This window comes from Nansenia antarctica (genome assembly GCF_963989245.1).
Source record: "Nansenia antarctica genome assembly, chromosome: 10".
NCBI classification, from domain to species: Eukaryota; Metazoa; Chordata; class Actinopteri; order Argentiniformes; family Microstomatidae; genus Nansenia; species Nansenia antarctica.
This window is the reverse complement of record NC_137680.1, coordinates 21,974,776-21,988,837: the sequence shown is the minus strand read 5'-3', so window position 1 is coordinate 21,988,837 and position 14,062 is coordinate 21,974,776. Positions and strand designations below refer to the sequence as shown.

Below are 14,062 nucleotides of genomic sequence, written 5' to 3'. Positions count from 1 at the left end.
TACATTACACCCAAGTCTGAAATTCACTCGCTAGGTGTAGAACATGTCAATAACGCGATCCCCGCGAAAAAGAAAAAAAAAATCTATAAGACGCCAATTGGCGTCTTTGGCAGTCAACGTTACTATTCTATAAGACGCCAATTGGCGTCTTTGGCAGTCAATTAGTTAAATAGGCTATTTAGTTTTTGTCATTTCCTTAAAACTTCACGATTCCCGACGACTTGTTGCGACTTTCACCATCCCGTCACAAATGTACTCATTCTACTGCTAGACTAAATAGCCAATGTAGTTATACTATCATATAACAGCTTATTTTAGCCTATAACGTGTTTATTTGCCCAGATATTCCATCACAGTATTAAACCATTCGCTTTCTTGCACTAACTATTACATTAGGACCGGTTCACTCTGTAAACGGAACTAATACTCGCTGATTCAATTGACCTACTCGGAATAATATCAGTGATGCACCACAGCCAATGTTAAAGTTGCATGAGGACACTTTCGACTTCCTCGGGGGACTGCTGGATTGAGACACAATATAATATTACCCGTTTTGCACGACAACAAAGAATGACACGCGTAGTTAAACACTTCTGCTTAGATTTGTAGAGACAGGATTAGTGTTTTATTTCCTTTACTAGCCTCTTTTGTAGGCTCATCATCCATCCAGCAGGATGCGTCTCACTCTGCAGGTGTTGATCTCTCACGGCCGCGTCCAGAGGAAGATGGGTCTGGGTCCCGAGTCCACCTGCTGCGGAACCTCCTGACCGGGCTGGTCCGCCACGAGAGGGTAGAGACCACCACCGGCCGGGCCGACGAGGTGAGGTTCTATGCAGAAAAGGTGAGGAACCCGAGGACATGCATGACATGGTACCATCATAGTAGTATAGTATAGTGGATAGTGTATAGCCTTTATTTATGTAAACCAGCTCTTTTCCCTTCTTGTTTTTAGTATTATTATTATTATTATTATTATTTTATTTTATTTTTTCTAGCACCAGGGGAGCCCCCCCTCCAAAATTTCGTTGTATGGTACCTGTACTGTATTAATGACAATAAAGACCATTCATTCATCATAGTAGCAGGTTTCTCTCGTAGCGTTATACTTAAGCAATATCACACGAGAGGGTGTGTGTTATACTGATATGATATTCAGTATAACAGCACGACCTCGACCTGCTTTTATACAACAGTTCTACAGCGCCATTTATTAGTTAACAGTAATAAGCGACAACAGATTATGATTTGTTTGTTTATTTATTTAATCATGAAAATAAACAAAAAATTGTTCCGCAACTGAACTTCAAATGGACTGTTGCCTAGTAACCTGAACACAAACATGTAGTCTAATTAACCTGAACACAAACATGTCGTCTAATTAACCTGAACACAAACATGTCGTCTAATTAACCTGAACACAAACATGTAGTCTAATTAACCTGAACACAAACATGTCGTCTAATTAACCTGAACACAAACATGTAGTCTAATTAACCTGAACACAAACATGTCGTCTAATTAACCTGAACACAAACATGTAGTCTAATTAACCTGAACACAAACATGTAGTGTAATTAACGGTCATTTAGTAGAACACCTGTGCGGCGGAGTGATACATAGTTTAAAGTCCCAGTGCTGTTATACTGTATATCAGCACTCATGGAATGCCTCTTGTCCAATCAAATTACTTGGTCGGAACTAACTGTTGTATAAATGCAGAAAAGGTGAGGAACCGATGACAGCAGTGGTGTAGTGGTCTACGTGATACGCAGAACTACGCCGTATACCCACTAGGAAAGGCCAAGGATTTCCATATACCCACTTAAACATGTGTAAGGATACGTAACGGCGTTTTGTGACAGAACTTTCACTTCCATTCATAAAATTCACCCCGTCTGTGTTACGAAGCACTTGACTTTTGGACCATTGGGACTGACTATAGCGTCATATACCATCAACGAGGGGAGATGCGACATGAAATATGTCAAAATGTAGGACTATCATGCACAGATCAGCCTTATAACATGTAATTTAGATATATATATATAACGTTAGACAGGGAGCGCAGATTTCTTTTTATGGCGTTCCGAAATGAACGATATGAGGCTGGGAGGGAGAAATCACAGTATAGTATACCCACTAGAAAACACTAGACTACACCACTGAATGACATGACATGTCACATGGTACCATCTTAGCAGGTTTCTCTCGTAGCGTTATACAACTAGCTAGCTATCTGAGATGCACTCTCGGAGAGGAGGAGATTGTCCCCTGAAACTAACAAGCTGAGCTATCCAGATTCACCATAATGATGTTCACACTGACACTATAGGCGCTTCACAAACGTTCCAGATTAGTCGGATGATGGTACCCACCATGGCTAAGCCAATTGACATAATAATTCGTAAACCACTATGACTATGACCATGTTTGCTAGGTGTATTTGGCTGTAGTTTGACTTGTGCGTGTTTATTTACCATTGTTTATGTCATCTGTCTTTCTAGTTGATCGACTATGCCAAGAAGGGGGACACTGATGAGAAAGCCATGAAAATGGCCAGCTTCTGGCTCACGGTAGGTATAATGATGGATACAGCTGTTGAACTGATCAATTTGTATTCATATATCATTTGTATTCTTATATTATAGTATATGGTATAAGTTAGCGTTTCCTGATCTTTCTGTGTCTCTAGGAAAAAGATCTAGTCCCCAAGCTCTTCAAGGTCCTAGCTCCCAGGTTCAAGACCCAGCAGAAAGGCTACACCCGCATGGCCCGCATCCCCAACCGGGAGAACCTGGATCGCGCTCACATGTCGGTCCTCGAGTACAAGGGCAACCCTTTCCCTCCCCTCTACTCAGTCAAACAGGACAATGAACTCACTCTCATCAACCAGCTCCTCAAAGGCTACAGAGAGGAGAGAGGTCAGCAGCAGGCTGCAACCAGAGCTGAGGGCTAATGCATTGGTTCTTTGCTAAGATGGATTAGATCAGCAATTACTCATAACTGGTTGGTCGCAGCTGACATCTTGTGCATCGCAGCTTCAGACTAGGACCTGGGTATAGACATTGGTTTTGTTTCTTGATGGGGTCACAAGAATACTCCAAAAGCAATTGTTGGATCATCAGAGAACAGAAAACTAAATCAGGAACCATTGTATAATATTTATATATATTACTTTGTATCAACCCCACTGAAGATAACGGGGAATGTGTGTCAAAATAAATGTGAGTGTCTGAATGTTGTAAACGGACTTCTGCTTTCTGACTGTTCTGAACGCACAGTGGCCTCTAGTGTGGTGGCGGCTGTGGCGCAGGAGGTAGAGCCGCCGTCTAATGATCCCAAGGTTGGCAGATCGGCGGTTCGAGCCCCGGCTGGCCACATGTCGAAGTGTCCTTGGGCAAGACACTGAACCCCAAATTGCTCCCAGTGAGCGGGCCGGCGCCTTGCGTGGTAGCTTGCCGCCATTGGTGTGTGAATGTGTGTGTGAATGGGTGAATGAGAGGCCGTTGTAAAGCGCTTTGGAATAAGGCACTATATAAGTCAGTCCATAGTGTAAAGAGTACCTCAGTCAGAAACGTGAAAGCGAGTCAATTCTAGCTTTAAAATAGTGTTAAATGGCCACGCTAAATCTAGCAATCAACAAATCACATGATAAAGAACGTTCAGTGAAGAGTGTTTTAGTCCAAACAAAGAGATTTCCAATATATGGTTTCACGGTGAAGCACTGGCCTTCACTTACCATTTTTTATTGTCTGAAGTACAGTAGACAGAGACATCCAGAAGTGTAAAATAGCTCTGAACCTATTCGGTTGTTAAGTCTGACGTTTAGCAATTTCCGGGTCCAAACCAGAAATTCCCTGCACCAGAGTACCAGTGTACTATAGCGGTAGAATGACAGTTAAATCGTTTTTTAGACTCAGATCTATTCATACAATAAGGGACACAGCACTTTTTTTCCCGTTTTTCCCATATTTGAGCCTTGGAAAAGCGCTATGTAAATATAATGAATTATTATTATTACTGAGGCATTTCGAAGACAGCGCCTCAGCCAACTTTGGACCCGGAAACACGTCACGACTTAACAACCGAATAGCAATTCCATTCAATTGGACCTACTCTCAATTTCCCTTTTCTCCTGAATGCTGTAATGTACTCTAGCAGTGAAAGATTGGCTGCAGAATATAATTCACTATAACATGACAGTTGCTGTTTTGGATGAAACAAATCATATTTCCCTACTACAACACAAACTCCAGTCACGCACATTCACACAATGCTCAAGCGATGAAAGAAACAAACAAGGCCTCTTATAAAACTGACCATTTTAATTTGGGCAAAAAGTATATGTACAGCTTATTCAGAATGTTCTTAATTTTGACACCATTAAAATGCATTCATTTTGAACAGTGATGTGCTCTTAACCAGATGTATCGGAATAGCCTGGAAGCTGTGCTGTTATCTGTCATGCATACACACTCCACTCTTCCCATTTCATTTCAGATACGTGTGTTTGTGTGTGTGTGTCAACTCTGCAGTTTGTCACATCTGCGGATAGGGTTGAACCAGTCAGTATCTCACATATCAGTCTGTTCAGTGGGCATGGGCAACAATGTACTCTAGCGGCAAATAACAGAATATCTATATTACTCTAATTCAAGTATCATTCTTTATTACAGACTAAATTATACCATGACTGTAAATAGTTTCTTATGCACATAACATTTACCAGTCTAGCCACCTCTAATCCACTCCAGACAGTTCAGACAAGAAAGGGTCTTTGATACAAACAGTAAATCTACCACCATTTTTTTTTTTACAGATAAGAAAATGTGTAGATGCTTGACTGATGCATGCTTGCGTCGTAATCAGGATAATAACAAGGTATACTAGAGTGAAAACAGAATTTCGTGAGGTTCTATCTCCGTTTAGGGTAGTTCAGAGATATTGAGCGTCAAAGTTTTTACATTCCATTATGTTTTGTGAGATGGAACCTTTGTATTTTATGAATTACCATTATGGATTCACCATGACACTGGTCAGGCGCACTTGTCAGGGGGCAGGCGTGCCTCTCTTGGGGCACTCTCCATGCCATTACTTACATGCATGTACTTTAGCCACTTTACTCTATTATACTGAGCCAATTACCACTATTGCATTCCACCCCTGTACATTGTACCGCACATTTAACATCTTTTATCTAGTATGTTTTGTATAGATAGTTATGTCTAATCTTGTCGTATTATATTGTTATTTATTGTTTTTGTTTACTATGCACCGTGCATGAGGGAAATGCGATTTCAGCCCTCTGTATGTCTGTACATATATCAGATTAACAATAAAGCTGATTTTGACTTTGACTGACCATTATGGCACAGTGTTGCCTCAAGGCAACGCACCCCAAAAAGTATTTATTGAAAATGTCTTTAGATTATGTTTATTTGGTCTATTCTAAGACAAAAAAACTCCAAACATTTTTCCCCCAACTGGATTCATAATGCGTGCCATAGAGGGTTAAAAGGTTTCAAGTCAAAACTTTAGTGAACATTAGAACATAGTACCTGAAAATGCATTTGTAGTTCCTACCATAAATCAGGACGAGTCATACTTGAAAACATCAAGAGAAAACAGAAGCATTGTTTCATTTAATTAACATGTTTAATAAGGAAGTCATGCTTCCTGAAAACCCCAAAACATGTCCAGACATGTCCTCCCCACAGTCACACATGCTTGGCCTTATGGTTACAAAAAACAATATGCACTCACTGTCAAAATCCCCATTCATGGATAGTAAAAATCACTGCTATAGTAAACAGCTAATCCCTTTTATTGAATACATTGGCTATATAAAACATTACCCAAGTTGGAACAGAGGGCCATGACTCATCGTAATCAGGACGCCTTGAAGCCTTACTTGGTTGTTCCTCCGCTTGTGTCCCTCAGCCAGAGCTGATTGCCGCCAAGGGAGGATTGCTCTGAAAAACACTCAGACGACAACAGTAACTACGGCACAAACACCCCTGAAACCACTGTCGGTAGGCGTACTGTAATGGTAAAGTTCACCATTTTGAGTTTGGCCAGTTTTATACACTCTGGTCAGATACCACTGTAGTGAACAGTGGGGCATGATGCTACTACATATCCGGATGCCTTACTTCCCTGTTCCTCCTTTCGTTGTTTTCCTCGGAAAACAGCCGAGATGACTGCAGTCGAGTAAGTGGGGGGTGCTCTGAAAAAGTCTCAGACAGACAGTAACTACTGCACAAACACCTCTGGCAATGGCAACAGGCTCACAATTCAAATGTGGGCCCATAGGATCATGCAACTCAATCAGTACCCGCCACATTTACCTGTAGGAGCAACAGATTTACCTGGAATACCTAAGTGGCGGCCAGGGGGCCAGGTGAGACCAGTCTCGGCATGAAGCGACGCTGCGATCGAGAGCGCCCCCTAGTGTTGGGCAGCGTCCGGTTGCGTCGCTGTGGGACAAGGAAAGTCCGACAAAATGAATCATGCAAACATGACTGTTCAATGCGTACAAAAGGCCATTAGTGTAAACACTAATTTAAACAAAAAACAAAAAAACAACAATCGTTCTTAATTAATTTAACAATAAAAGGTATTTCCCCCCCCCAAAATAAAAAAATCAATATTTACAAAATAATGTATGATTATAATACAGTAACCTATCCACACCTTGGTGTCTTTGGGTTTGGTTTGGTTTAGAGTCAATGCAATGCGATCATCTTGACGAGACAGCCACAGTTCTCGGATGATCAACACGATGATGATCCATACTTGTGAAACATGTCCTCAAAATCACGCTGTTGAAAGGCGAAATAACTTTCATAAGCCGAGTCCAATGAAGTATACACGCTGGTGGGTGAGAGGGCAGCGTTACACTCAGACATTTCACAAACATTAGACCCTAATAAGTACGTGTCCGCTGGCAGGTCGTCATACACCATGTCCATGAGGTACTGCGTCGTGTTCCTGGGCGCCATTGCGCCGCCATGTTGTTGGACGACGTCTCTCCCTCCACGAGCACGACACTCCTCCTCCGCCATGTTGTTGCTGCTGCGCACGTCTGCGCCTGCGCCATTTTCAGCCCAAAACTGTTCTTGTTTGGTTTTCGCGAGCGCGAGCTGTCTTTTCTTCTGTTCGTAACGAATGTATTTTCGGACGGTGGCCCGCATGGTGCTGGCGCGCCACTGTTTCACGCATTCGTCCTCGGTAGTACTGAGCAAAAAGAGTTTCCTCAACCTCGACTTTGTTGAAAGTTTGAAAGCCGATCTTCTTGAGCATGATTTATGACGTCCACCGATGTCCACTTTAGTAGTAGTCATGGTTTCCAAACACATTTCACAAATAACTAAACTATTATATATAACGAATATATTCGTTGTTAGCCGTATCAGGAAACACAGGACAGGTCACGGTAGTAGTATGACGGTTAGGTAGCAGGTTAGTCAACAGCTTTTCAAGAAGACCAAATCAGAAGTCCTTGTTGTTGACAAAAACACTTACAATGTGATAAAAAAAGAAAATTGTCGTCCAAATGTTGATAGAATTGTAGCCAGGGCGACGACGTCCTCCTTCGACAGCTACAACAAGCGTACTGAAGCGAACGTGAAGAGAACGTTGACGTTAACAGTATCACGGGACATTCCCATCATCCTTTGCGCCAAAAGAAAACTGACTTCCGCCCTATGTGAAATATGTAGCGCCCTCTACTGTTGTGGTTGATGATAATGTGGTGCTTTTACAAATACAAACCGATGTAATTTAAAAAATAATAATATATATATATATATATAATTGAATGTAATTAAACGCAATGTGCAGATCAATCACTGAATAATCTTGCTGCCAAAGACGGATATATCCGTTTTACTGTTGATGTGTTTGATAGTCTGTCAGTGATCTGCCACCACATGCGAACGGGTAATGCGATACTGCCGCCCTGTGGACAATGTCCGAAACTGCCCTCCAGATTCGGATCAGTTTCGATGTGTAGGCCTATTGGAAAACCTTATGAAACACAGGAAACAATTCACATAGTTATAAACTCACATTTCCATATTGTGTAATATGGATACAAACGAACACGTATTATACATACATTATGCAAAACAATCAACAATGGACAGTCTGGACGGATTGATGGCAGCTGCTGGATTGAAATCAGGTGTAGTGCTGAGGCACAAATGTGTACATTTCAAGCCTGCAAACTGCGACACTTTAAATGAATGTGCAATAACACTATGTGCAATATGACAACCCTAGGTTCTATAAGAAGCAATAACCATGACCAGTGGTTACCAGTGGTTAACCAGTGTCCTACAATAAGGTTCAGAGAATAGGAAATGTTAGAATAGGTATAGCATAGCATAGAGTACAGCACAGTGTTTTATTTGTACAGTATAGTATAGTGGATAGTGTACATAGCCTTTATGTATGTAAACCAGCTCTTTTCCCTTCTTGTTTTTTAGTTTTTTTTTTCCTAGCACCAGGGGAGCCCCCCCTCCCAAATTTCGTTGTTTGTTTCGTTGTTTGGTACCTGTACTATATCACTATTTATATGACAATAAAGACCATTCATCATTCAATGCGATTACAGGCGTCGTTTTCAAATAGACTGTGTTTCTGTGTGATCAATGCTCCAACGTTGGCTGAGGCGCTGTCTTCGAAATGCCGAAATAATAATAATTAATTATATTTATATAATTTCCGAGGCTCAAATACCCTGACAATATGGAGAAAACGGGAAAGTGCTGTGTCCCTTGTTGTATGAATAGATCCGAGTCTAAAAAACGATTAAACTGTCAGTACACTGGTACTCTGGTGCGGGGAATTTCTGGTTTGGACTCGGAAATGTCTAAACGTCACTTTTGACGTCAGACTTAACAAGCGGATACAGCTACTGGTTATTGTTTTTGTACATGCTGAGAAGTGCCATTAAGAGGATATGAACTATTGTACTTTGCTACAGGTCTAGCCTGACTAGCCGGTAGCTGCCGTGGACTCAGGTACAGACAGACAGGTGGACTCGGGTACAGACAGACAGGTGGACTCGGGTACAGACAGACAGGTGGACTCGGGTACAGACAGACAGGTGGACTCAGGTACAGACAGACAGGTGGACTCAGGTACAGACAGACAGGTGGACTCAGGTACAGACAGACAGGTGGACTCAGGTACAGACAGACAGGTGGACTCAGGTACAGACAGACAGGTGGACTCAGGTACAGACAGACAGGTGGACTCAGGTACAGACAGACAGGTGGACTCAGGTACAGACAGACAGGTGGACTCAGGTACAGGGGCTTGTGGCTCACAGAATAGACGCAGCTACAGTGTTATGGGTAGATGACTAATCCAACTCCTTTCCCTTTGCCCATATAAGGACTGCTAGCTGCTGTTTTGCTCATATCCAATATTTACTGTAATGAAAACAAACCCTCTATTGTTGTGTAGTGGATCATTTCAACTGACGTGTTATTTATTATCAGACGGAACCAACTGGTCGTTTTTATATATTAGTCCTTTTATTGTTGTTGTTTTTCTGTTCTTTGGTTTGAGTGGGGGGCGCCGCACTGCATGTTGTGTGTGCGTGTCGTGTTTGGTGTGATTAATCACTGGGGAACACTTAGCCCACTGTCTACCGTGTCTTTGTGGTGTGTGTCCATGTCACAGATTCACTGGTGTACCTGTCCATCGGGGTAGTAGTATCCCTCTCTACTGCCAGTCGTCCTACCCTCGTGTTTTGTTTGTTTTGTATGGTGTTTTAAATAGAGTAAATCGTTTTTAAATATAAATGTTAATTAAAGTATTTTTCTATTTACACCTTAACAATGCTCTCTGTGTGAACCTGGTTTCATGTCTCCCTCTCTCATACACGAACCTAAGTGCTTTAATTTAGTCCCGAGGACCTCACCTCGTGTAACAAAAAGGTGGCGTTGTCTTGCAGTGAATTCATCTACTGATTAGCCGCAACCATTCGGGGCCTTGAGTGCCTTATGTCACACGATATTCCACTGTAGAACAGGAGACCCTGGCTCTACTTTTGGCCTTACAGTTCTTTGATGTGTACGTGGGGTCTAGTACGGTGCCGGTTGTGGTCTACACTGATCACAACCCTTTGGTTTTCATCCATCGTATGTACAATCATAACCGACGACTAATGAGATGGTCATTATTTCTACAGAACTACTGTCTTATCATCCGCCACAAGAAGGGCACAGCAAATGTTTTTGCCGATGCTTTGTCCCGGTGTGAAAAACCATGAAAGTCACTATGTTTTGTGTTTTACACTCCACTATTGAAGTTTTTTTTTTTTTCATTGTTGTAACCTGTTTTCCCTTCCAGAATGTAATTGTTTTTATCAACCGGGGGTTGATATTTGAGGGGGGGAGTGTTACGGGTGGTGGGGTCTTTTCTGTTGGACCTGTGGTGTGTTGTTGTTTTGTCTATTCTTCTGTTTCAGTGTGTCCCTCCTGCTGGAGTAATCAGTGAGATGCCTGGCAGCTGGGATCATCAATCAATCATCCAATCAGTTCACCACACCTTAGTCTATATAAGTTAGTTTGTTCTGTTCTTCGAGAGAGGTGGCAGCTCTCAATATTTTGGTATGTAACTTATGTTGCTGGTTATAGTTTGTTTGATGCCCTTTTGTTAAACTTTTTGATGTTCTCTTTTGTTCTCTTTTTTTTCTTTTAGCCGGTTACAGAGTTCGAGAGGTAGGGCACTTAGTAAGATACCTGCAGGTATACATCTGTGTCCTACACCACACGTAGATCACCCATTGTATTCGTAACATCAGCTAGTGCGGCGACACTAACCCTTGTATTTTTGTTAGGTGCTACGGCACCGGCTATGGGGGTTAGGCTAGGGGGTTAGTTCTGGGGTTGTTTTCTGTTTATAGGTTTAGATGTAGTTTTCTGGGGCTTTTCCTTTAGTGGTCGCTGCATAGATCAGGGGGTTGGGGTCTGTGTTGTGTCTTGTCTCTGTAGATAGATAGATAGACTTTATTTGTCATTGTTACAGTACAGGTACCAAACAACGAAATGTACCGTGTGTTTTAAACAATAAATTATTATTGTTTAACGGATGCCTGGTTGTCACTGGTCTACCTCATTTGCTCACTATTATGTTATGCCGGCGGCCTCCTACCACCAGGGGGTAGGGCGTAACAAACACACACACATGGATTGTATATGGTATGGGCCTGTATGCTATGAAGGGCCTGTTCTCCTGACAAGGGGGGTTTTATGACACCTTGTAAACACATCCTTTGTCTTAAGGGCCATATGTTTTTGCCTCAGGAAGTGCTGTCCATATATGGGCATGTTAGAATCTTCTTCTTTTCGTGTCCACAAGAGTCAGTTACAAGGCTTGGCTAGATGTGGTTCAACCACAGCTGAACACATTGCTGTCCCTTCTCATTGAACTCTGTCAAGTCCGTTGATGTGCAGGGCTGTTCCAGCAGGGGGCATATCAGGAGGGGCTGCATGGTCTGTGGTTCAGTGCCACAGTCACACACAGCGTCCCCGTCATTTAGGTATCCCCATTTGGCGAGAGTGGCTTTTGTAAGTCCAACACCAGATCTTATCCTGTTTAGGCATTTCCACACTGCGTAGTTGGTGTCTGCTCCAGGGGGCAGTGCCTCGCTCGCCTTTAGCTCCATTGTTGTTGCTGGTGGGAGTTTGTCCAGCCTTTCTTCCCACCGAGTGACTCTTTCACTGCTTGTGCTCGGTGTTCCGAGGGGTGGGACGCTCTTCAGGAAACCTTTCCTTGATTTAAGGCGGCTTTTGGGTGGCACATGGCCAAAGAGAGGATGTCTTTGGTCAGTAGACTGTTGTTGGCGCTCTTTTTTGCTTGCTGCATTTCGTCGTATCTCTGGTGGGGCTATGCCTGCCAGGATGTACAGACGGTCTGTTGGTGTTGGTTTCAGACAGCCTGTGATAAGGCGGCAGCTAGCATTGAGGGCGGGATCCAGCTTCTTGGCATGGGCAGCTCGCTCCCATACTGGGCAGGCATACTCGGCAACTGAGTAGCAGAGAGCTAGTGCGGTTGACTTCAGGGTCTGTGGGTTAGCACCCCAGGTTGTGCCAGTGAGCTTGCGGATGATGTTGTTCCTCGCACTCACTTTACACTTGGTCTTCTCAGTGTGGGTCTTAAAAGAGAGGCATCTGTCCAGGGTTACCCCTAGGTAGACTGGGTGCTCACAGTGTTCAAGGGAGGTTCCTGACCAGCTGACCTTCAGTTGGCGCTTGGCTTCACGGTTTCTCAGGTGGAAGGCACACACCTGTGTCTTAGATGGGTTTGCACGTAGGTGGTTCTCTTCATAGTACGGTGTTAGCTCTGCCAGAGCGTTGGAGAGTCTGTCTTCCACAACTGTGCAATCAGTGGCTTGTGCACCTATGCCAAGATCGTCTGCATAGATGAAGCGGCGGGTGTCTGCGCTTTTTGGTTGGTCGTTGGTGTAGATATTAAAGAGAAGTGGTGCAAGCACACTTCCTTGTGGAAGGCCATTCTTGAGTTTTCGCCACCTGCTTTTCTTTCCTCCTAGCTCAACGAAGAAGTGCCTATTTTCAAGCATGCTTTCAATCAGTTCTGTCAGACGGGTGTCTCTTGTGGTCTCCAGGATCTTGCTGAGGAGACGTCTGTGATTGACTGTGTCATAGGCAGCTGAGAGGTCGACTAACACCACACCAGTTACCATCCCTTCCTCATATCCGTCTTCGATGTACTGGGTGAGGTTGAGTACTTGGCTAGTTGTTGACTTGCCAGGGCGGAAACCTGCTTGTTCAGGGATGAGGTGTTCGTCAACAAAGGTACAGATTCTGTTGAGGATCAGACGTTCAAAGAGCTTGTAGGTGTGACTTAAAAGTGAGATTGGTCTGAAGTTCTTGAACAGTAAATTGAATGTCTAGAGAACTGATTTCCTGTTGTAAGCACACAATGAAACCAGTTTCTCTACTTGAAGCTTGACATTGGCTAGACCAGTGTTTCTCAACCCTCTCCTCGGGGCGCCCCAGCCGCTCCACATATTTGATCTGTTCCACCACCAGCACACCTGATTCAACTAATCAAGTCCAAAGCAATTCACTGGGCTAGACAACAGACACATTTAAATGATTACAAAGACCTGATTGCTCTCTTTTCTCCTGACCTACACCTAGATGGACTAAGCCATCTAGAGCAGTTTTGGACCTTTGTGTTTCCCCAGACCCAGTACTCTAGGACCAGACTAAACCAGTTTGTGTCCTTTGTGTTCCTTTTACATCTTTGTGTCTCTAGGAGAAAGTGGGGGTCGATTCCCCCTTAAACCTTCATCCCCATCATCTTCCTCAATGTACAAATCCACACCCATTGTTCATGATTGGTCTAGACCTCACCCGAGGGCGGACCTCTTACCTGAGGGTACCTGAGAGCATAAATACTGAGATGAAATGAATGATCTGGACTTTCTGAGAAACTTTGAATGATCAGATGCGTCTGATGAACCTGTAAACTTTCTCCTTCTATAGAGGAATATTACATATCTTTTTCTTATACACCTTGAAACGAAACAGGCTGCCTTTATTGAATTTTAGCTCTAACAACTCGCCTTAACAAATACAATATATCCAAAATATGGAATATATAACATGTTCTTCAATGTACTTCAAATCTCCCCCCCCCCAAAAAAACAACAACAACATACTGCAAAAAACTAATTAATTACTAAAAAACTGCAAACCAGTGTTCATTTTGGCAGGCTATTTTACATTTAGGCCGCGTTCGTAAATTCGCTCTGAGAGCGCCAGAGCAAATGACTTGACGTTGAACTCAGTGTGCACTTCGGCAAATTCACGAACGCGGCCTTAGTCTTAGTCTTGTGACGCCTCCCACTCTGCCTGCTGCCTATTGGCTGTTCTGTTGTTTCCTTTAGGAGCCTTGGCAGAGTGGGGAGGGCGTCGGCCTAACTAGTGTCACCTGGGTTTGGGGAGTTGAGGATATAAATGGTGGGTTTGTCCTCAGCTCTCTCTCTCTCTCTCTCTCTCTCTCTCTCTCTTCC

At 43.2% G+C, this 14,062-nt stretch overlaps 2 protein-coding genes across 2 annotated transcripts in view; one reads left to right on the top strand and one right to left on the bottom strand.

Moving 5' to 3' along the window:
- Nucleotides 1–564: 564 nt before the first annotated feature.
- Nucleotides 565–3,226, top strand: mrpl17 (mitochondrial ribosomal protein L17). Its single transcript, XM_080540724.1, is given in 4 exon segments — nt 565–747; nt 750–844; nt 2,508–2,576; nt 2,696–3,226. Coding segments are annotated over 4 exon segments (498 nt in total). The 5' UTR covers nt 565–677; the 3' UTR covers nt 2,960–3,226.
- A 7,700-nt stretch (nt 3,227–10,926) lies between these two features.
- LOC308166756 (structural maintenance of chromosomes protein 5-like) overlaps nt 10,927–14,062 on the bottom strand; it is a gene marked incomplete at both ends in the record, with an annotated part of 17,904 nt that continues 14,768 nt past the window's right edge. The window contains 2 exons of the mRNA XM_080541081.1: nt 10,927–10,964; nt 11,914–12,801. Coding sequence (XP_080397207.1) covers nt 10,927–10,964; nt 11,914–12,801 — 926 coding nt within the window. The remainder of the gene's footprint in view (nt 10,965–11,913; nt 12,802–14,062) is intronic.